Genomic DNA, 23,944 nt, shown 5'->3' on the forward strand with positions numbered 1-23,944 from the left:
AAAGGTCTGTTCTAGTCCTTTGCCCATTTTTTATTTGAGTTGCAGATCCAGATTTTTTATAATAATCTGATATTTTTGCTGATAGCCAGTAGAACATATTTAACATATTCTCAAAGAGAATAATTGTGTTACCCTAAAATGTGACTAATAGAATATGTATGAGCTAAATGTATTTTGTAATTCTTTTCTTATAAAGGGCTATTTAGAAACCAAAAAATATTAAGAGAATATAGAGACTTCCTGGGAAACACCAAGGTAAGATTATCTTTCTGATAATGTTACGTGTGTATATTTTGCACAGTGAAATTTTAGTATCAGTCCATTGTGAAATTTTAGCATGTCTGATCATAATTCAAGATTTTCTTGAGCACATTGTAACTTAACAAATTATATAGTCTGTTTGTCTCTGTTTGGTTTTCTTGAAATTAAAAAAAACTGGGACAACTTCTCTTTAAATTCATAACAGTGTTGGGGGGGTGGGAGGGATGGGGTGGCTGGCTGATAGACATTGGGGAGGGTATGTGCTATGGTGAGTGCTGTGAATTGTGCAAGACTGTTGAATCACAGATCTGTACCTCTGAAACAAATAATGCAATATATGTTAAGAAAAGAAAAAGATAGCAGGAGGGGAAGAATGAAGGGGGGGGAATCGGAGGGGGAGACGAACCATGAGAGACGATGGACTCTGAAAAACAAACTGAGGGTTCTAGAGGGGAGGGGGGATGGGAGGATGGGTTAGCCTGGTGATGGGTATTAAAGAGGGCACGTTCTGCATGGAGCACTGGGTGTTATATGCAAACAATGAATCATGGAACACTACATCAAAAACTAATGATGTAATGTATGGTGATTAACATCACAATAACAAATTAAAAAAAATTCATAACAGTGTTATAAACCATAGGTGTATGGATAGAGGTAAGGGAGAAGACTTATTTTCTTAGGTTTTTAGCAAAATTCAGCTCTCATAAACACCTTTAATTTCCTTTGTCCTCTCTTCTACTTCTAACCCTGATTAAATATTCAAACTGCCACTTCTCTGCTTGTACTCAAAAAGTTTAGCCCTTGGAGGAGAAAATTACACAGCCATTCTGATTCTTTTTTTCATATTATATGAGTATATATAAAACCAGCAGACACGATGCTATTTGACAGTCTTACTGAACTTCCATAGTGCATTCAGTCTCTCTCTGAGATAGCTGTTGCATACTTTTCCTCTCTTCCCAAACTTCCTACAGCCTTACTCTTCAGCTGATGACCTTGCTTCATCTTTCACTGAAAAAAATAGATGTAATTGATAATAGTACCTCCCTTTCCATCACCAGATTTAATAACTTATCTACTTCCTATTAGAAGGAAATTAATATTGGGACTAGTATAGAAAGTTTACTTCTATTATCCTACCTCTTATTCTCTTCTGAATCCTCTTCATTTGGGCTTTCATCCCCACCACTCCACTGAATGGCTCTTATCAAAGTCACCAATACCTCCAACATACCAAGTAGTCATGTCCAGAGTCACCGTTGCATTTAAACCTAATTGGGAAGTATCTCCTGTCAAGAAGTGAATGTCCTATCTGGAGAAAAGGCTAGCTGTGCAAATTGTCTCCTTTCTTCTGAGTTACATTTGAGACCTTGCTCCCTTTTGGCAAAATTTAGGTTGGCAATGATGACAACTATAGTCATATTTTATTTGATGTTCTTTTCTTTTCCATTCATTATATTCAAAACTCCGTAATTTCCATTTCCCATTTGAATTTTGTGTTTCTGGCATTCCATTGGTGGAGTCCTTGTCTGCCTCATGAGCCATCCTTTTCACTTTGGTGCCCTGGCAGCTGTGGAATAACTTAGGCTGGTGAGACCAGCCTCCTGGGAAGATCTGTTCCTAGGTGTTAGATCTGTTTCACATGGAGGATCATTGTCACTGGATGTTTGAGAGTAGCTGCTGACTTCTGAAATCAGTGTCACTAGAAGCCTTTTGAGGATTCATACTTGTCAACCTTGAAACATTCCAGGGTTTGAATGGAATTTCTTTTTTTTTTTTTTAACATTTTATTTATTTATTTATTTATTAGAGTGAGCAAGAAAGAGAGAACATGATTAGGGGCAGAGGGAGAGGGAGAAGCAGACCCCCTTCTGAGCAGGAGCCGGACGTGGGGCTCGATCCCAGGACCCTGAGATCATGACCTGAGCCGAAGGCAGACGCTTTTCACCGACTGAGCCACCCAGGCACCCCTAGAATTTGTTTCTATTACACTCTTTTTTTTGTAGTAATAGGATAACACTTTAATTTCCCTCTACTGTTCCCATATTTCTGTAAGGAGCATTTACTCTTCTACTGAAGATGGCTGCTTTCCTTCTTTAAAATATATGGGGCTAGTCCTGTTAAATATTAAATATTTTTAAATTAAATATTAAGTTCTTTACTTTTTTTTTTCTGATCCAGACACTTGTTTTTCTTTGGTATTTTTCTATGTATTAGGGGAGCTCTAGTAGTGATATATATGAACTCACTATGTCCTGGGTCTGCCAAAAGCATTCTCTCGTCAGAACAATATCTAACTGTCTGATATCTAATTTCTCAATGTCCTTTTAATACATTTCTCCTTTAATACATTTCTACTTTCTTGTGCCTTTCCTTAGAATTCTAATTCTGAATTTATTTGTGATAGTCCTTTAGAGCATCAGAAGTACCTTTATCTCTACTTGCCGTTATAACCTTGAAGTGCAAGTAGTGCTTTGAGTATTTTACACTGATTTTGCTGGTAGTCCTTTTTGAAATATTGCCAAATTTTCTAATTTTGTTCCAATATTTTATTTTTATTTTTTTTAAGTTTGCAGACCCCTGAAGTATGATGTTCATGAAGCAGTTTTTGTTTTTTGTTTTTTTTTGTTAAGATTTTATTTATTTATTTGACAGAGAGAGACACAGTGAGAGAGGGAACACAAACATGGGGAGTGGGAGAGGGAGCAGCAGGCCTTCCGCTGAGGAGGGAGCACAATGCAGAGCTCGATCCCAGGACCCTGGAATCATGACCTGAGCCGAAGGCAGACACTTAACGACTAAGCCACCCAGGCACCCTGTTCCAATATTTTAAAAAAATTGTTTATTATGAAAAATTTCAAATATATTCAAAAGTAGAAAAAATAAATATTTGATATACCCATCTTCCAGTTTCAGTAATTCCCAGCATATTGGCCATTCTGATTTCTAAGGGGTAGTTCTCCAATTGCTTTTATTAATGGGATTTAGGGGTGACTTTAACAGGATGCTTCCCAAGGGGGTTGTGAATCCTGGCTCCTTGTAGATCTCTTGCTTTTCCTTGGACTTTGTCACTATTTCTGATCTCATGAATACCAACATGTTTTCACCTTTTCTGTAATCATTTTTTATCAGCAATCTGTGCTCCATGAGTCTCTTTTTCCTTATAGTATTCTATTCTAATTTTAAAGATCTCATTCTCCTTCCTTATCTGTCTTACTTATCCCAAAAGTTCTCATACCTTTCTTCTAAAGAAAGATTTCTCATCTTCCACTTTAAACAACATCTTTTCATTTATCTCTGCATTTTTTTTTTTTACTGTTCCTAAAATAATTTTTTGGAGTTTTGTTTTTCTCTATTCAGCCAAAGGATACAGCACATTCTCATTATAATAAAACAGACATACTCTGGTTTTTATTAATCAATAAACAATAGAACTCAGAAATCTAGAGCCATGGTCAGAATTTGTAATTTGCAAATCTAAGTTCAAGTAAAATCGTGGATAAGGTTTCTTCCTGCCTAATATCTTGTCTTAGCTCTGGGGGCAGTTCAAAACAGAATTTGGGGGCATCTAATTGCACATTGTTTGTCAAGAGCTGGCCTTAACACTTAAAATCTAGAAGCTCCCTCTTGTGTTCTCTTGTCCACAGGGAATGTAGGAGGTGCTATTTAAAATCTTGGTCTGCAGACCTGACTGCAAAACACTATAATAGTGAGAAAAAATTTAAATAGGCACTTTTCTCCCCTAATTCCTGATATGGAATCTCACCTCAGCTTTCTTGGCAATACCCAACCAGGGTGTATCTATGGAATTCAAGTGTAAGCTACAGCAAGCAGCCTGTCTTACAGCTCTCAGTGAGGGCTGTTTCTACTTCTTCAAGGCTATTGTCGTCTGTATGCAAGGGGACAAAACCGCCATAAGCTGTGGTGACTTACCAAGAAGTAACTCTTACATGTCATGACCCCAGTAACAACCTAAAATTTTACTCCTTATTTGTTTTCCTCATCTATTTCTCAGAGTTCCAAGCCAGTACATTAGATCTTAAAGACTTTTTTTTTTTTTTAAAGATTTTATTTATTTATTTGAGAGAGAGAGAGAATGAGACAGAGAGAGCACATGAGAGGGGGGAGGGTCAGAGGGAGAAGCAGACTCCCTGCTGAGCAGGGAGCCCGATGCGGGACTCGATCCAGGGACTCCAGGATCATGACCTGAGCCGAAGGCAGTCGCTCAACCAACTGAGCCACCCAGGCGCCCAAGACTCTTTTGATTTAGACTTACCCAGTAAATTGCAGACAACTCTACCTGTCTTGCCCAAATATGGAGCCATGAAAGAACAGAAAAGAATCTGTACCAACTCCCAAAATAAAGGAGGGAGCTAATAAGCATGCCCAGCATTCTCTCCTAAATTTACCTCACTAAACTTAGTCAACCTCCAGAGGGCCACTGGGGAGGAGGGGAGGCCACCATTGCCGCGGGGCGGGGTGGGGGGGCAGGAATCTCTTCTCATGGAAATCTGAGAAGGAAGAAGTATTCAGGTGTCCACCACCAGTAGCAAGTATTCCTTTTCCTTGGAACACCTTGTTCTCTGGGAGCCCAAGATAGTCTTTCTCCTGGTTTTCCTTGTACTTCATTAATACCTCCACTTCCTTCATCTCTTCTGCAAAAAATCTCTGCTTATTTACTCAATCTCCAAATATTGGAGATTCATTATAGACCCTTTTATATTTAAAGCCCATTAGCAGGTCCAACTGGCATTTTCTCCAAGATAGATACCTAGTGTACTTGCTTCTCACCATGCCTCTTACTGAAACCTTAGTCTAAATCATCACCATCCTTTACCTGGAGTACCTTCCTAATTGTTCTCTCCACCTCTGCTTTTGTCCCCATAATTTATCCTCTACATTTTATTGAAAGATTTTATTTATTTTTATTTATTTGTCAGAGACAGAGAACACACAAGCAGGGGGAGCACCAGGCAGAGGGAGAAGCAGGCTCCCCGCTGAGCAGGGAGCCCGATACGGGACTCAATCCCAGGACCCTGGGATCACGAGCTGAGCCGAAGGCACACGCTTAACTGACTGAGCCACCCAGGCATCCCTATTCTCTACATTTTAAACTATATCTTTGTAAAACCTAAATTTGACTATACCAAATACCTGCTTAAAATCATATGGTGACTTTTTGCCAGTAGAGTAAGAGTTATACTCCTTACCATAGTTTCCAAAATCCTGTGGAATGTGGTCCCTGCCTCCTTCTCTGTCCTCAACCCCTACCATTCCTTGCTTTCAATGCTCTTAGCCACACCAACCCAACCTTATTTTGTCCTTTCCATATACCCAACTTATTTCTGTTCCACAGTCTTTAAATGTGCTGTATGTATACTTTGCCTGAAACCATTCTTCCGTATTTTTTCATGGTTGCTGCCTTCTCATCTTTGAACCTCTTTCCTACTCTAGCTAAAATAACCCTTTCCACATACACCCTCCCCCCATACATGATCCTCTCCGTTCTGTTTTATTTTGTTATGTTCATTATTATCTGATGTTATATTTTTGTTTATGGATTTATTTTCTATCTTCCTGGACTAGATTGTGAGATCAGTGAAGGCAGGACTCTTGTTTTGTTTACTGTCAGGTCCGAGCATCTAGAATTATGCCAAGCATGTAGTAGTTGCACAATAAATATTTCTTGAATAAATTGCATAAGGCAGAATTATATGAAGTACTTTAATAGAAAGGTAAAGTTCAATAATAAATGTGCAGCAGAGTGAGTATTTATTCTCTGTGACCGACCAAGGAAGGCTTTACATAGAAAAATGCCAGTTGGCCTAACATGGAATAGGATAAGTAAAAGCTGGATAAATTGTGGTAGAAGATGATGATAGCATCCCAGGGAGAGGAACGAGCAGGAGAAAAAACGTAGAAAGTATACATTGAAGGAACAGCAAAACTACATTTAACTCAAGAAAAATAGTTTTCTTTACTTGGTTTGTTTCTTTTGGTCTGTTTTGGAATTAAACATATTATCACTTGAGGTCTTTGGTATTTAAAGAGCAGTAAGGAGTTAAATTAGAGAAGCAAACTTGGCTTTGGCCATTTCTTGTTTAAAAGTTAAGTTGCTCAGGAAATGGAAAAATTTTAGAATATATCGATTTTAGTTCAGTACATTTTTATCACTTTATCCCTAGTTTCTATGTAACCAACTCAGATCTTTTCTGGCAATAGGCAGGAGATTACTTACAAGGAAACAAACAATTAAGGTTTTGGAAAAGGACTCATATGTACTCTCAATTTCTATCTTCTCACTTTTTAAAGTGGAGATTCTGGAGAAAAAAGCAAATAACTAAATCTAGTTGTTCAGAGGGTTTAATAGAGGACATATTTTCTGGTGTGTCAGATCACTTATAAGCATTAAACTGTTTGGGAAATTTTAAAGATTTTTTCTGTGTTTTTTTGTTTGTTTTTTTATAGCCACGGTCCAGAACGACATCAGTTTTTTTTAAAGGGCCAGGAAAAGTGGTGATGGTTGCCATTTGCATGTAAGTACCATTTAAAATAGAAATATATTATTTTTGGGACGCCTGGGTGGCTCAGACGATTAAGCGTCTGCCTTCGGCTCAGGTCATGATCCCAGGGTCCTGGGATCGAGCCCCATGTCGGGCTCCCTGCTGAGCAGGGAGCCTGCTTCTTCCTCTGCCTGCTGCTTCCCCTGTTTGTACGCTCACTCTCTCTGTCAAAAAAAAAAAAAAAGAAATATATTATTTTTAATGTGTATATCTATGAATGTAAAAATTTATTACTTGGTATTTAGGTAAAGGGTTATAAGTTCATGTTATTAGAAGGAAGTTGAATGAGGCTTTGTTAATATTGTCAGTAAAATGATGAGGGAAGAGTCCACATAGATATCCATGCTTGTGCTGGGTCTATTTTTGGAGTGGTTAGGATGTAAGAATAGTTGCTCTCTGAAAATTCTTTTATTTTCATTGGAGTTGAAAGAAGTCTTTTTTAAAAAGGTGAATTGGCTGAGATCATTTTTTGAGTAACTAAATCAACCTGGTCATAACTACTGAAGAATATCTATATTCTTGTTTTTCCCCATTTAACTTGGAGGAACATAATTGATATTTGTGCCTCTTCTTTTTCCTTCTGTCTTCTTGATTCCTATTGTTTTGTTATCTTTTTTCTCTTTTGCTGATTAATCTATTTTAGGATATTTAAAAGTATTAATTCCATAATTCATTAGTTTGTTTATTTCTAAAATATATACATATGACATGTCAGGAATTGTGGTAGGGTCTTGAAATACAAAGATACAATTCATAATTCTCATCTTTAAGGATTGGAGGGGCACTAGACTGGAGAATGTCATGTACAGTCATGTAGAGAAGAGATGATGATGCACTAAACTGAGATAATGAAGGTAGGGATGGAAAGACATGTTTAGGTCCAAGAAGTTTTAGGAGGTATGGTCAAGGGTGGGCCCAGGTTTCTGGTTTGGACAATTGGATAGATAATGGCATCATCATTGAGAGAAGGAGCACTTGAAGGAGGGGCAGGCTGGCAGCAAAGGAAATGATGAGTGTATTTTTGAGTTTGAGTGATCTGCCTGTAGGGCACCCAAGTGGAGTTGGTCAATGGCATTAATTCCTCTCTTCAGTAAAGTGAGGTTAGCAATTAAAACTTTCTTCATTGGAAGAATGTATGTAATATATGTAAACTGCTTAGTGTAATACCTAGTACATAACAGGTCCTTAATAAATACTAATATATGTTGGGTCTGAAGCTCACAAAGGAAAGCTGGATTAGGGATTTAGAGTTGAGGGTTATTAATATAGAGATGATAATTAAAGCCATAGGAGTAATTTTTTTTTTTTTTGAGATTTTATTTATTTATTTGACAGAGAAAGACACAGCGAGAGAGGGAACACAAGCAGGGGGAGTGGGAGAGGGAGAAGCAGGCTTTCCTGCTGAGCAGGGAGCCAGATGCGGGGCTCCATCCCAGGACCCTGTGATCATGACCTGAGCCGAAGGCAGACACTTAACAACTGAGCCACCCAGGTGCCCCAAGCCACAGGAGTAATTAAGATCACCTGGAGAATGTGTATGAAGTGTGAGGAAGAAAAATCCCTCAGGAGGAAACCTTGAAGAATGCTAACATCTGTGAAATGGGTAGAGGAAAAGAGCCTGCAGAGGAGACTGAGGAAGAGAAAGGAGCAAGACAGAAAGGAAAGCAAATCAGGAACTAGGAGGAAAACCAGGGGTATCATGGATGCCAAGGAAGACAGTCCTTTAAGAAAAAAGTGGCATATGCTTCTGTGAGATTAAGGAAAATACTAAAATGTTTTCAGGAATTTAGTAGCAAGAAACAGTTGTGGTATTGATAAGAATAATCTACTGAGGTATCTGAGGCATAAGCCATTGTTAAATGGACTGAAGACTTAGTGCAAAATGTGGAAAATGGATACAGCAAGAGGAGCTATAATTCTTTCAATGAAGTGGAAAAGAGGGGAAAGAGAGCTGAAAGGGGATGTACAGTTTCCTTATTTATACAATGAGGATATTAATATTTATATAATAATAGTGTTATAATAAAACATGGTAAGTGACTAAGTGTAGTGCCCGAGGTAAACCGTACCAGTCATTACTGTTGGAATCTGAACAGCTAGCTTCCTCAGAGCTAACCATGTTTATTTTTAGCATCTATTATCTTCTAGTATGACTCTGAGACTGCTTGGTCTAGATTTGTCTTCACCTCTGGCATCTGGCACCTTCACATCTGGCCTGCTTAAATAAATAGACTTTGTGACATTAGTGTGCTGGACAATATCAAGTGTAGATCCTCTTTAACCTACCCTAAGACACTTAATTTCTTTTCTATCTTTACTTCATCCAAATATAAAACACACTCTTCTCATAAGTTCTCAAAATATACTTAAGTAATTTGTTTACACATATCATGTTTCTTCATTTGAATATTTAATGATATCATAATCTGTGTTTTTCAAATTTATTCTCTTATTACCTAAAATATAATAAATTCTTAAAGGCTAGAGATTCTTTTTAATTTACTTTGAACAGAATCTAGTATGGAGGTTTATATACTCAATTAAATAAGCTTTTGGTGGAAATTTTTATCAAAACCTATGCTAAATTGTTTTATCTTTCTCTCCTAGCAATGGATTAAACTGCTTCTTTAAATTTCTTGCCTGGATTTATACCGGTTCAGCAAGTATGTTCTCTGAAGCTATACACTCTTTATCTGATACTTGTAATCAGGTAAGGTGTAAAAGTTTTTTTCTTATTAATTTTAAAGTAAATTTTTTAAGGCTTTAGTCTAAAAGTTGACCTATTTAAAAAAACAGATGATTCCTTTAGTTGGCTTGAGGAATAAAATGAAAGTTTTTTTTACTTTTGATGATGAAGTACATAGAAATTTGATCATAGTATTTTATTTATTATTATTTTTTAAATCAAGGATCTTCTTTATTACTTTTGTTTTGAGAGAGAGAAAATGAGGTGAGTGGGTAGGGAGAGGGGCAGAGGGAGAACGAGAAACTCAAGCAGGCTCCACACCCATTATGGAGCCCAGTGCGGGGCTTGATCTCATAACCCTGAGATCATGACCTAAGCTGAAATCAAGAGTCAGATGCTTAACTGACTGAACCACCCAGGTGCCCCTGATCATATTTAAAGCACGTTGTTATTCTTTAAGAACTTACAACAGTGCAATATGAAGTATAACATTATCAGTAGTAAGTGTTGGGCAGAATCTTTTGTATAAGAGATTCTTATCATTAGGTAGAAATTTGGTCTATGAATATGAATTCTTATGACTATAGGGGCCAACTAAGTTTTTTGAATAAAGCTATAAAATAATTGAGGTGCCTGGGTGGCTCAGTGGGTTAAGTTTCTGACTCTTGATTTTGGCTCAGGTTGTGATCTCAGGGTCATGGGATCGAGCCCCACATTGGGCTCCATGCTCAGTGTGGAGTCTGCTTGTCCCTCTCCCTCTGCTTCTCCTCCGCGCGCGCACACACACACACACACACACACTCTCTCTCTCTCTCGCTCAAATAAAGAAATAAAGTCTTAAAAAAATAAAGCTATAAAATAATCACAAGTGATTAATGAACTAAAATGATTTCACATTAGACTGTTTTTTTTTTCTTTAGATTTTATTTATTAGAGAGAGAGAGAGAGAGAGCATGAGCCGGGGGAGGGCCAGAGGGAGAAGGAGAGGGAGAATCTCAAACAGACTCTCTGCTGAGCATGGAGCCTGATGCGGGGCTTGATCGCACAACCTTGAGGTCATGACCTGAGCTGAAATCCAGAGTTGGACGCTTAACTGACTGAGCCACCCAAGTGCCCCTAAACTGGGATTTTTAATTCCTTTGCTTGAATGTACAAATGAAGAAAGATTTTTATAAAATTAAGAGCAAAAAACAAAACCCAAAGCCAGCAGAAGGAAGGAAATAATAAAGATTAGAGAAGAAATAAATGATATAGAAACTAGAAAAACAATAGATCAATGAAACCAGGATCTGATTCTTTTTTTTTTTTTTTAATGAGAGCACACATATTCCGTGTAAGCGATGGGGGAGAGTGGCAGAGGGAGAGAGAATTTTAAGCAGACTCCACCGTTATCATGGAGCCCCACATGGGACTTGATCTCGCAACCCTGAGATCATGACCTGAGTCAAAGTCAAGAGTCAGATGCTTACCAGCTGAGCCACCCAGGTGCCCCTAGGAGCTGGTTCTTTGAAAAAAATCAGCAAAATTGATAAGCCTCTAGCTAGATTGATCAAGAAGAAAAGAAAAAGAACTCAAAAATCACAAATGAGAGAGAAATAACCAATACCACAGAAATGCAGAAGACTGTAAGAGAATATTATGAAAAGTTATGTGCCAACAAATTGGATAACCTAGAAGAAATGGATAAATTAAACTACCAAAACTAAAGCAGGAAGAAAGAGAAAATTTGAACAGACTGATGACTAGCAAGGAAATTGAATCAGTAATCAAAAACTCCAGGGGTGCCTAGGTGGCTCTGATGGTTAAGCATCTGCCTTTGGCTCAGGTCATGATCTCCAGGTCCTGGGATTGAGCCCCTCATCTGGCTCCCTGCTCAGGGGGGGAGTCTCCCTCTGTCTCTCCGCCCTGCTCATGCTCTCTCTCTCTCTCTCTCACATATGAATAAATAAAATCTTTAAAAGAAAAAAAAAAGCCTCCCAACAAATGAAAGTACAGGACCAGATGGCTTTGCAGATGATTTCTACCAAACATTTAAAGAAGAGTTAATACCTATTCTTCTGAAACTATCCCAGAAAAATAGAAGAAGGAGAACTTCCAAATCCATTCTATGAAGCCGACATTACCCTGATACCAAAACCAGGTAAAGATACCACCAAAAAAGAGAACTACAGGCCAAACCTCTGATGAACATAGATACAAAAATCCTCAACAAAATACTAGCAAACCAAATCCAACAATACATTAAAATAATCATTCACCACAATCAAGTGGGATTTATTCCTGGGGTGCTAGGGTGGTTCAGTATTCCCAAATCAATCAATGTGATACATCACATCAGTAAGAGAAAGGATAAGAACCATTTGATCCCTTGCGGGGATGGGTTGGCCTGGTGATGGGTATTAAAGAGGGCACATACTGCATGGAACACTGGGTGTTATATGTAAACAATGAATCGTGGAATGCTGCAAAAAATAAAAATAAAAAAAGGAACCATATGATCCTTTCAATAGATGGGGGAAAAGCACTTGATAAAGTACAACATCCATTCATAATAAAAACCCTCAACAAAGTAGGTTTAGAGGGAACATACGTCAACAAATAAAGGTCTTATATGAAAAACTCACAGGGAACATCATAGTGAATGGGGGAAAACTGAGAGCTTTTCCCCTAAGGTCAGGAACAAGACAAGGATTTCCACTCTCACCACTTTTATTCAACATAGTACTGGAAGTTCTAGCCACAGCAACCAGACAACAGAAAGAAATAAAAGGCATCCAAATTGATAAGGAAGAAGTAAAACTGTCACTATTTGCAGATGACATACATGGTATATATAGAAAATCCTAAAGACTCCCCCAAGAAACTACTAGAACTGGTAAGTGAATTAAGTAAAATCTTAGGATGCAAAATCACCATACAGAAATCTGTTGCATTTCTATATACTAATAATGAAGCAGCAGGAAGAGAAGTTAAGAAAACAATCACATTTACAATTGTATCAAAAATAATAAAGTCTGTAGGAATAAACTTAACCAAAGAGGTGAAAGACCTATACTTGGAAAACTATAAAACACCAATGAAAGAAATTTAAGAAGACACAAAGAAATGGAAAGACATTCCATGCTCATAGATTGGAAGAGCAAATATTGTTAAAATGTCGTATTACCTAAAGCAATCTACAGATTTAATGCAGTCCCTATCAAAATACCAACATTTTTCACCAAATTAGAACAAACCTAAAATTTGTATAGAACCACAAAAGACCCTGAAGAGCCAGAAGAATCTTGAAAAAAGAAAAACTAAACTGGTGGTATCACAATTCCAGGCTTCAAGTTATATTACAAAGCCGTATTAATCAAAATAGTATGGAACTGGCACAAAAATAGACACATAGATCAATGGAACAGAATAGAAAACCCAGAAATAAACCCACAATTATATAGTCAATTAATCTTCAACAAAGCAGGAAAGAATATCCAGTGGGAAAAAGACAGTATCTTCCATAAATGGTGTTGGGGAAACTGGATAGCTACATAGCAAAAGAATGAAACTAGACAACTTCCTTACATTGTACCCAAAAATAAATACAAAATGCATTAAAGACCTAAATGTGATACCTGAAACCATAAAAATGCAGAAGAGAGCAGAGGCAGTAATTTCTTTGACAAAGTATTGGGACTACATCAAAATAAAAAGCTTTTGCACAGTGAAGGAAACAGTCAACAAGACTAAAAGGCAACCTATTGAGTGGGAGAAGATATTTGCAAATGACATATTTGATAAAGGGTTAGTATCCAAAATATATAGAGAACTGATACAATTCAACACCCCCCAAAACAAATAATCCAATTAAAAAATGGGCAGAAGACATAAATAGATATTTCTCCAAAGAAGACATGCAGATGGCCAACAGACACATGAAAGGATGCTCAGCATCACTCCTTATCAGGGAAATGCAGATCAAAACTACAATGAGATATTACCTCACACCTGTCAGAATGGTTAAAATCAAACACAAACACCAGTATTGACAAGGATGAAGAAAAAGGAATGCTCGTGCACTGTTGGTAGGAATGCAAACTGGTACAGTCGCTGTGGAAAACAGTATGGAGGTTCCTCAAAAAGTTAAAAATGGAACTATAATACAGTAGTTGCACTACTGGGTATGATCCAAAAAATACAAGAACACAGGCACCTGGGTGGCTCAGTCGGTTAAGCATCTGCTTTCGGCTCGGGTCATGATCCCAGGACCCTGGAATCAAGCCCTCCATCAGGCTGCCTGCTCGGTGGGGAGCCTTCTTCTCCCTCTCCTGCTCCCCCTGCTTGTGCTCTCTCTCTCTCTGTCAAATAAGTAAATAAAATCTTAAAAAAAAATACAAGAACACTAATTCAAAGGGATACATGCTTACCGACTGAGCCACCCAGGCGCCCCTCTATTGGGTTTTTAAAAAATGTTTTATCCATCTCTCTGTATGTTGAAAATTTCCATAATATAAAGTGCAAAAAGACATGATGTCAATTGTGATCATCTTTTCAAGCACACACACACCCCTCCCTGAAATCTCTCACAAATATATTCACAAAAGCAACATTAACAACTATATACAAGTGAATATAAAGATAGTCTGAAATATCCATCAGACTCTTAAATGATTCCCTCTCCTGTCCTATTTGATTTCTTTACAATGAGAATGTGTTAGTGTTCTAACTAGAAAAACAAATTAATTTCTGTAATAGATTGAGTGGCAATAGAGGTAAATAAAAGCTGAGATCATTTGGTATTAGTGCTTTGAGAATCCTTGGTGAAGAGTTTGTCTTGATTAGCGTGGTCAGAAAGGCTTTGATGAAAAAGATTTCAACTGGGCCTTACTGAGTAGATGGAAATTGTATTTCTTATGTTCTTTTGAAAACTATTTTAGGGGCCCTTGGGTGGATCAGTTGGTTAAGCGTATGACTCTTAATTTTGGCTCAGGTCATGATCTCAGGGTTGTGAGATTGAGCCCCATGTTGGGTTCTGCACTGGGTGTGGAGCCTGCTTGAGGTTCTCTTTCTCCCTCTCTGGCTGCCCCTCCCCGACCCCGCTTGTGCGCCCTCTCTCTCTCTTCTAAAAAAACAAAACAAAACTGTTTTAGAAGTATAATAATATTTTTAAAAATTAATTCTAAAGAACTCCTGCAACTCAATAGCAAAAAACCTATCTGATTAAAAAATGGGCAGAGGATCCGAATTGATATTTTTCCAACTAAGACATATGAATGGCCAAAAAGTACAAAGGTGCTCAGCATCACTAATCAAGGAAATGCAAATCAGAACCACAATGAGCTATCACCTCACACCAGTTAGAAGGGCTGTTACCAAAAAGACAAGAAATAAGTGTTGGTGAGCATGTAGAGAGAAGGAAACCCTTGTGCACTGTTGATGGGAATGTAAATTGGTACAGGTGCTATGAAAAATAGTATGGAGGGTCATTAAAAAAAAAAAAAAGAACTACCATATGATCCAGCAATTCCACTTCTGGAATTCTTATCTAAAGGAAACAAAATCCTATGAGAATATATCTGCACCCTCATGTTCAGTGCAGCATTATTTATAATAGCCAAGACTTGGAAACAATGTTAATGTCCATTTCGATAGATGAATGGATTAAAAAAATATAGTATGTATGTGTACACACACACACACACACACACACAGGAATATTATTCAGCCATTAGAGAAAAAAAGAAAGAAATCCTGCCATTTGTGACAACATGGATGGACTTTGAGGGCATTACGCTAAGTGAAATAAAGTCAGAGATAGATACTGAATGATCTCACTTATATGTGGAATAAAATAAAAACACCCCAAACTTATGGATATAGAAAACAGATTGGTGGTTGCCAGAGACAGGGAGTTAGTGGAGGTGGGTGAAATGGGTGAAGGTGGTCAAAAGGTACAAACTTCCAGTTATTAAAAAATTAATTTGTTGTAATATTTTTATAACTGTAGTATTTTTTTCTTTACCTCTTGAGAGACTAAAATACCTCAAGTTTTAAATTTAGACCTGTGCTTCTAGTGATACTTAGGTTTACAATTTCTGTACAGTTCATTTTTTAAAACTTTTCTGCTAAGTAATATACAGTACATCATTAATATTAATTGATATGAATTTATCGAGCACCTGAGTTTATAATGTAGTGTTTAGAAGAAATCAGTCTTTGCTCTTCTGTAAGGGGGTCAGAACAATTAGAAAGATATTCCAAGATGACATTTAAGCAGTTGCATGATAGTATGATACTGAAGGAAAAATCGAAAAAGGAAAGGAAAATCATGGAGGGGGAAGCATTTATAATGCTTCTTAGCCAGTAGATATTAATATCCATTATGTTGCAAACCAAACAGATGTAGGTTATATTTACATATATATATATATATATATATATCAGTGTGTATATTTATATATGTATACACACACATTGTAATTATGCAGAAAAAGGTGTGAAAGGACACATACCAAACCTATCTCATGTTACCCTACCTCTGGGGGTAGTGAGGGGGACAGGATTAGGGATGGTCTGTGATACCTTATTTTTATAGGAAAAACTAATAAATTTGGTCCACATTCAGTTTATGAAAAACTTGATATCCTACACTTCATTGTGTGGCCAACCTGAATATTAAGGATTTTAAAAATAATTGAATACCCATTGGCTATTTTGTAAACATTATAAACACACACACATATATATATACACACACACACACATATATACACACACATATACATAGTGTGAATTAATGAATATTTCAATTTAATTTGCAAGTTTAAAAGGATTCTGTGTTCTATCTTAATTTGCTCTCATTTTCTTGGTTTGATTCACTGAAAAGCCATCATCTGTGTTTTAGGTAGTTTTAACTCTCTTTTTCTTTGGAATCCAGTAGAAAAAAAACTGTAATACTCTGTGTATTTAGGGTAGGATTTCCAATATCAAAACTTAAAAGTCCAATCATATATTTGTTTTAGCCATTTTCAAGGTGGTGTAATCTCTATTTTACTAGAGAGAATGTTTCTATCAAGTTTTTTGTAACCTACAGGGAAACCTCATCTATGAAGAATTTGGTTGTCTTGAAGCTTTACCTATCTGATTATTTGATACCATGCTGAAAAAATGGAAAAGCCCCAGATTAGGGAAATAATACCACGTAGGGTATTCACTCGGAGGCCTTGTATTTTTATTAAACAGATAATTCTAACGTAATCTTTTTTGGATCTCTAAACTCACATCAAATTAGAATAGAAAGGACTTACTAGGGGCAAGCATACTAATATCGGGAGTTTCCAGTGGATAACTCTTTTTAACAAAAGATGCAATTGAAAAACCAAATAAATGAAAGAAAGACAGGAAGAAAAGATCACGTCTGGGGAGGAAGGAAGGAAGGAGAGAAAGGTGGTAACTAGGATTAAAGACATGTTCGTATTTTTGCCATATTTACTTTATGTTTTTGTTTTTTTAAAGAAATAAAGTCTTAGTTGTAATTAGCCCTACATCTTTATTCCCTCCTTCCACACCCCAGATAATGTACATATTGATATGTATACTCCTTGTGCATGGCTTTGGAAGATCTGGTAGAAATATATTTGTCTGTATACAATGTATACTATTTAAAATTTTTACTGTCTTCTATTTGTATAGCAATATGTTACTTTTCCTATAAAAATATCAGATATTACAGACTATCCTAATCCTACTTCTCTCCTCAGAGGTATAAACAGTTGAATGTATATTCTTTTAGACCTTTTGCTGTGCTTTACATTATATGTTGTCTACAAAACGACTTAAGTTTTTTTGTACTTTACACACTGTTCCTGATTTTTTTTTTCTTCTACTTTAATGGTATGTGTAGGAGCTTTTACCATGTCGGTACAGAAAGCTCTGTCTCAACTCCATTCTTTTAAACTGTTGTAGATGTAACTATGGTTTGGCAATACCAGCATTTATTTTGCCATTCCTTATTGAGGGATTTTTAGGTCGGCTTTCACATTTTTTGTCTTTATAAGCAATGGTGTTTTGAACCCCTTTGGGTTCATCTTTATTTCTCTAATTCTCTGTAAACCAGAATTGCTGGGCTGTTGTGTATGTGCATGTGAAGTGGTTCTTTGCCATTGTCAGATTGCACACTCCAGATTGGTTCTACCACACTATACTCTCCATCTTGCTAATAATTATTTACCCTTTTTTCTTCTTCTCCGTAGGGTTTACTAGCAGTGGGCATCAGTAAGTCTGTTCAAACACCAGATCCTACTCATCCGTAAGGACATTGCCTTTATTTTATTTTATTTTTCGGCAGCAAGTCATTGAAATAAAAGCAGTTGAATTTTGGAAGTCTCCTGCAGTTTATATACCTGCATTTTTGTGTTAAAGATTTGGTCAGTTCTTTCACTATAGGATCTAAAATGTAGGACTCAAACACAGTGTCAAAATAAATTCAAGATATAATTTGAAATTTGTGTTTAAATTATTTTTATGCTTTGTAACAGCATAGAGATCTTGTCCTCTTCATATTTGATAATTAATAACAAAGCACATATTTTGACCTTAGAGTTCTATTTTATTTGGTTAAAGGAAACATTCTATATCTAGACTAATAGGTACTGAATCTAAAATTGTAGTGATAACTTTTATTAAATCCATATTTATTGTATTTTAATCCTGTTGTGATTTGGAAATAGTATTCTGCTAACATTTTAAAATTATTTATTTGTAAAATGAGTATTCTTTTATATTATTTTGAGTCACATCAGTTATTTTATAGAGATTTTTTCCTTTTACTAACATACCCAGCTAATACTTTTGAATTCCACATGTATCATTTATTTAACAAGTTTCAATAATAAAATTTGATCAGTCTTAAGGCAGAAAAAATGTACTTTTATTTCTGTAAAGGAGTCTGCCTCTGTGCTTTATTTTTTTTTTAATTTTTTTATTGTTATGTTAATCCCCATACATTACATCATTAGTTTTAGATATAGTGTTCCATGATTCATTGTTTGCTCTGTGCTTTATATAAAGGCCTTTTTTTTGCTTAAAAGCAAGACACTACTGTTTTCTCATAAATGATAGTATATTTTGAATATCCTAGAACTATCAATAAGCAATTATAGAGAGCAAGTAGCTTTCTTATCTACTAATTACACATCATTACACTATTTTACTGTGTCAAGAAAAGAATTTTTTTCCTGATTAGTTTTATACACCAAAATTTTTAAAACAGGATAAAATTTTATAATTTTAGGTTGTGAAGATTTCTTTTTAAGGTATTTTCAACAATCTACTTGAGAGCTGCTCAATAGAATTTTCTACAGTGATAGAAATATTTTATATCTGTCCAGTATGATAGTCAGTAGCTACACGTGGCTGTTGAGCATTTGGAATGTGGCTAGTGTAAAGATCTACATTTAAATTTTTATTGTTTTAATTAATTTAAATTTAAATAGTGTTATGTGGCTGATGACTAATATGGGACAGTGAAGATCTACATAGTTAAAATTTTAAGTCAGAACCTACAATTTTTTGAAAACACATAGAAGGAAAGTATTAGCACTTAATTTATATCTTAATTTACTTTAACTGAAATAAATATATATATATCCTATATTACTTTGGGGGGTACATTTAGAAAAAGTAAGTTTTTCTAAATCAAATAGGTAGAACATTGTCATATCTATAAACTGAGAATTCCCTATTGCAATATTACTACATATTTGCAGAAATAATTAAAAACAGTTTTAATTAAGACCTATTGTTTAAATTTGCATCTGCCAGAAGGGTGCCATAGAGTTTGGCTTTGGGAGTAAATTTCCCAGGAAATATTTTTATTAATGAGTGATTCCTTTCCTCGTATAGTATTATCATGTTTTTGAGCTTCTTAAAACTCAGTATTTTATTGATACATACAGTAATACAAAATAATACACATATTGACCAAAGATTCTTTAAAAATGAGATTTTTTTTAAAAACTTGCCGTAAAAACGCCCGAAAAACTGAAGCTCATAGTCCTAATAATAGTAGTTAGTTGCTGTGTGCTAAACTATTCAGAACCAGCCCCAAGTATCCAACATCAAATTATAGGCAAGAAGACCAAATGTTTAGTTAGAAGCTGTATTACAGGGAAATTTAAATGTCTTCCTCTACATTAAACACCTGAATGCATTTTTAAAAAGATGAATTTTATCAGTATTTGTGGTACATAATAGTGAATTGACTCTATGTAATCAGAACAGACTATATGGAAGAGGGATTAAAAAATACCTGAATTCAGTCATATTCACTGTTTTTCTATATTTTCAAAGATCTTGCAGTTTTTTCCCTTTATATGTTATTTTCCGATTAGATTTAAGTTTGGCATTTACATTTTACTTAAATATAAAACCATAAACATCTTTATATTGTAAGAAGTTTTTGGTTTTCTTTTTCATTGACTTATTCAACATATATTATAAAACGATTTGTATTTTTTGTAAACTTTTTTTTTTTTATTTTTCAGGTATGGATTTTCAAATATGCGCTATATTGCTTCACTAATTAGTGGTGTTGGTATTTTCATGATGGGTGCGGGATTATCTTGGTACCACGGAATCATGGGATTGCTTAATCCTCAACCGATGGAATCCCTTCTATGGGTAATCTTTTTTTCCCCTCAGTTTTCAAGTAATATAAGAGTGATTAAGTACAGTAGAATGCCTTTGTCATATTGATGTTAAAGAAGGGGACTAACACATGCCTTTTGGACTGTAATGCGGGGTCATGTATCTGTAGTTGTGTTTTTTGGAACATGACTACACATGACCTCTGAATTCATATGGTCCAATGGTGTTGAACAAGAGTATCTCTGTAGGTACAGGGGCACCTGGCTGGCTTGGTTGGGGGATTGTGTGACTCTTGAGCTCAGGGTTGTGAGTTCGAGCCCCATATTGGGTGTAGAGATTACTTAAAAATAAAATCTTAAAAAAAAAGAAGAAAGAAAAGAGTATCTCTGTAGGTACAATCATTAAGTACTGACTCCTGGGTTAAAATCTTGGGCAGTTCCATTAATTTCTTCAGTTATATTGAAGAACAAGAAGATCTCTGTTCATTTTTAGTCCCAAGAATAATCTGTCAGTAATTAAAATATCCAGTGCCACAGACAGTCATAAGTTGGAATTGTTGTATTTAAAGATTTTTTTTTTTTTCACTCATGTAGGTAGGAAGCCTGTACCGGGGGAATGGGAGGATGGGAGCATGGTCACCTTCTGTATTTTCCTTGCTAGGGCTTCTGCCCTTCTCTCCTACTCCTGAGCTTGCCTCTGGCAGCACCAAAGGTAGGGAGAGAGGACAGAAAATACTACTCTGTTGTACTTTACTGGCACCAGCATCATTTTACATTGGATTCCTCTGACCTTTGTAGATACTTAAAGCTGCCTTTTTCTCTCGTGGAAACTTCTTGGAGATTACCCTGCATGTCCACTCTGACTCTAGCTCCCTTGACAAGCACGGATTGGTCATTTGGCACCCCCTTTTAGCTTCTGCTTCTTAGGATGTAGTTCCAGACTCTCTGCTGAGGTTGCCTTGCATTTTTGAGAAGGCTCTTTGGGCATTTGATCTCTTTTCCAAAGACTCTTACTCAGAATCCTGTTTGGGTTCTGTGTGTTAAAACAGACATCTTTAATGCCCTCCCAGTGAGAGTGCAGTTTTGTTTTTTTTTCCCCAAACATAATCATCTACTCTGTTGACACAATCAATATCAGTAGACTTGCCAATAAATTTATTTTTATATGTGAATTAGACATAGTTCACTGTAATCTCTAAACACCAGGGACGCACATCCAGCTTTCTGAACAATCTTAACAGCTTAATAGCTTTCTCCAAAGAAATCTTCACTTTTGGCCTTAACCTTAGCTCTTCCTCATGGGTTAGTGGGTGTGGAGCTAGGAGTTGTAAAATGAGGCTTGGGCGTTCTCTATGCAAAGCCTGAAGAAATGGTACAGCACCTCATTTTGGAATGTGGGAGTACTTATAGCCTAATTTGTTCTCAGTTGGAATGAATCTCATTTAACATCTTTTCCTCCATTCTGAAAAGGTTCAGCCACTTTATAGATACCTCATTCTTATAGCATTCATCTGAATTGTATAGTATTATTTTACAGAGACTAAGTGGTTAATGAAAATTAGTTAAATTTTCAATTGTGTTTAAGTTTTAAAGCTACTAGGAGCTCAGGGTGCCTGGGTGGCTCAGTCGGTTATGCACCTGATTCTCAGTCTCAGCTCAGGTCTTGATCTCAGGGTCCTGAGTTCAAGCTCCGTGTTGGGCTCCATGCTGGGTGTGGAGCCTATTTAAAAAAAAAAAAAATGCTAGAAGCTCTTCTATCTTTTTGCAACTAAATGAGGTTACATCAGACTATGACTCTTAGTTAATAAATAATAGAGTCAATGCACCATAGACCAATTTATGTTTATTAGGTATTGGAATCTTTTGCTGATATATGCTGTTTCCCTTTATTAGGTGATAAGTGTGTCTTAAATCCTTTCAGGAAGGAGATAGAAGGATTAAAAAACATATTGGACAGTTTAGCTACTGTTTTAATTATGTTGTAGGTTGGCAGTAAGATTCAGTGGAGATAGCCTAGAGTTGAGACTGGAAAACCCATATTCTAGCTTTTACCCTGATATCATTTCTATGTACTCAAGCAAATCACATAGCCTTGGGACATCTCAGTTTCCGTAACAGAATTATAAGAGTATTAGACTAGGTTCAGAATTTTCCAAACTTCTGTTTCAGGGAAGCCCAGGGTTCCAAAAAGATGATGCTGAAAATTCTACATATGTTTCGTTTGAATTTCATTGAAATTGTTAAAAATTGGTGTTGCTAGGTTATCTCTTGGATTACAGTTTTTTGTGAATCTTTATTTAATTCAAGTGTGTCCTGGTACTGCAAGGAGGGTGGTGTAATCCCCCTCTCCCAAATTGATCACTATTTATAACTGCTTATCTTTCTGAATCAGGATTGGTACTGGGCATCCAAACAAAAGCCAGAAGTTACATGGGTATGGGTATGGATCTTACTGTATCCTGGTATCCACACCCCAGATTTCAAATGTTTGTGTTCATTTTGAACTTCAGAAAATTTTTTATACTAATTTTTTCATCATTCTTATGTCATGAATTTAACTTAGGTCATGGTATAACATTCTATAGAGTAGACAGATTACTCTTCTAAGTATTAAAAAATGAAATGACCATCAAATCTTTAACTTTTATTTTTTTCCTTTTATGAAGATATATCCTCTATCTCATTGCCCTCATTTGAGCTATCTCCCATCAAGATTCTTATCTGGCTAGGATTTGAATTTATGTTTCCATTTTAAACATTATAAACTTTATGCATGAATCGTTGTGATTCTCTAATGAAATATTAACTTACACTTTATTTTAATACTTCTTTTCTAGGCATATTGTATTTTAGCGGGATCATTAGCGTCTGAAGGAGGTATGTACTGTTGCAGTATCTCTTTATTCTTAATTTAGTAATATATATTCAGCAGTTCATTTTTATAAATTGCTAAATTCCACTGATTAAAGAAAAACTATTGAAATAGGAATCTACTTCGAGGGAGTAAATTCTTTGTATAATGTACTATGGTTATTCCTCTAATGGATGTGGGCAAGGGAAAAGCTGTTTTTTTTTGTTCTTGAGTATCTTAATCATAACACTCAGAACATTTGGAATGGAGTCTAAAAACATAACTATATATTGAATTTTTAAAAATTATGTTTTAGTGGGGCACCTGGGTGGCTCAGTCAAGCAGCTGCCTTCGGCTTACGTCATGATCTCAGGGTCCTGGGATTGAGCCCCGCTTTGGGCTCCCTGCTCCAGAGGGAGTCTGCTTCTCCCTCTCCCTCTGCTTGTCCCCCCGGCTTGTATTCTCTCTCTCTCTCTCTCTCTCTCTCTCTCTCTCTCGATCGCTCCTTCTGTTCTCTCTCTCTCTCGATCGCTCCCATTCTCTGTCAAATAAATAAAATCTTAAAAAAAAATAAATGAAAATCAGGTTTTAGTAGTGTTAATCATGGAAGGCTGACTCTTTGCAATAAAATATTTCCAGGTTTCTGCAAGGTTCAGCCGTAGCAAGTTTCATGACAGAAAAGCGCTACATCATGTAGGAAACTGCCTAACTCGTTGTGTTCATAGTATGCTTACTTCCGATACATTGTCATTTGCTATGCATAGTGTTCCCTTAATCTTTGACAGTCTGTAAAATGGTGATAACACCACCTGCCTCAAAAGGTTGGGAGGATCAGAAGTGTTGTGCTTAGTGTGGTGCCTGCCAACTAGTTGCTGTCCAATAAATTAAGGTCATTAAGGTGGTGGTAATGATATTTAAATTATTATGGTTTAGAAATATGGGATTCCTTGTA

At 36.2% G+C, this 23,944-nt stretch overlaps 1 protein-coding gene across 3 annotated transcripts in view; it reads left to right on the top strand.

Moving 5' to 3' along the window:
- SLC30A9 (solute carrier family 30 member 9) overlaps positions 1-23,944 on the top strand; it is a 79,880-nt gene that overhangs the window by 38,684 nt on the left and 17,252 nt on the right. For all 3 annotated transcript variants that reach the window (XM_078068555.1, XM_036076964.2, XM_036076965.2), the window contains exons 7-12: positions 197-255; positions 6,733-6,800; positions 9,435-9,537; positions 17,748-17,803; positions 20,040-20,175; positions 22,979-23,018. In XM_078068555.1, the coding sequence (XP_077924681.1) occupies positions 197-255; positions 6,733-6,800; positions 9,435-9,537; positions 17,748-17,803; positions 20,040-20,175; positions 22,979-23,018 (462 nt within the window). The remainder of the gene's footprint in view (positions 1-196; positions 256-6,732; positions 6,801-9,434; positions 9,538-17,747; positions 17,804-20,039; positions 20,176-22,978; positions 23,019-23,944) is intronic.

This window comes from Halichoerus grypus, chromosome 3 (genome assembly GCF_964656455.1).
Source record: "Halichoerus grypus chromosome 3, mHalGry1.hap1.1, whole genome shotgun sequence".
NCBI lineage: Eukaryota > Metazoa > Chordata > Mammalia > Carnivora > Phocidae > Halichoerus > Halichoerus grypus.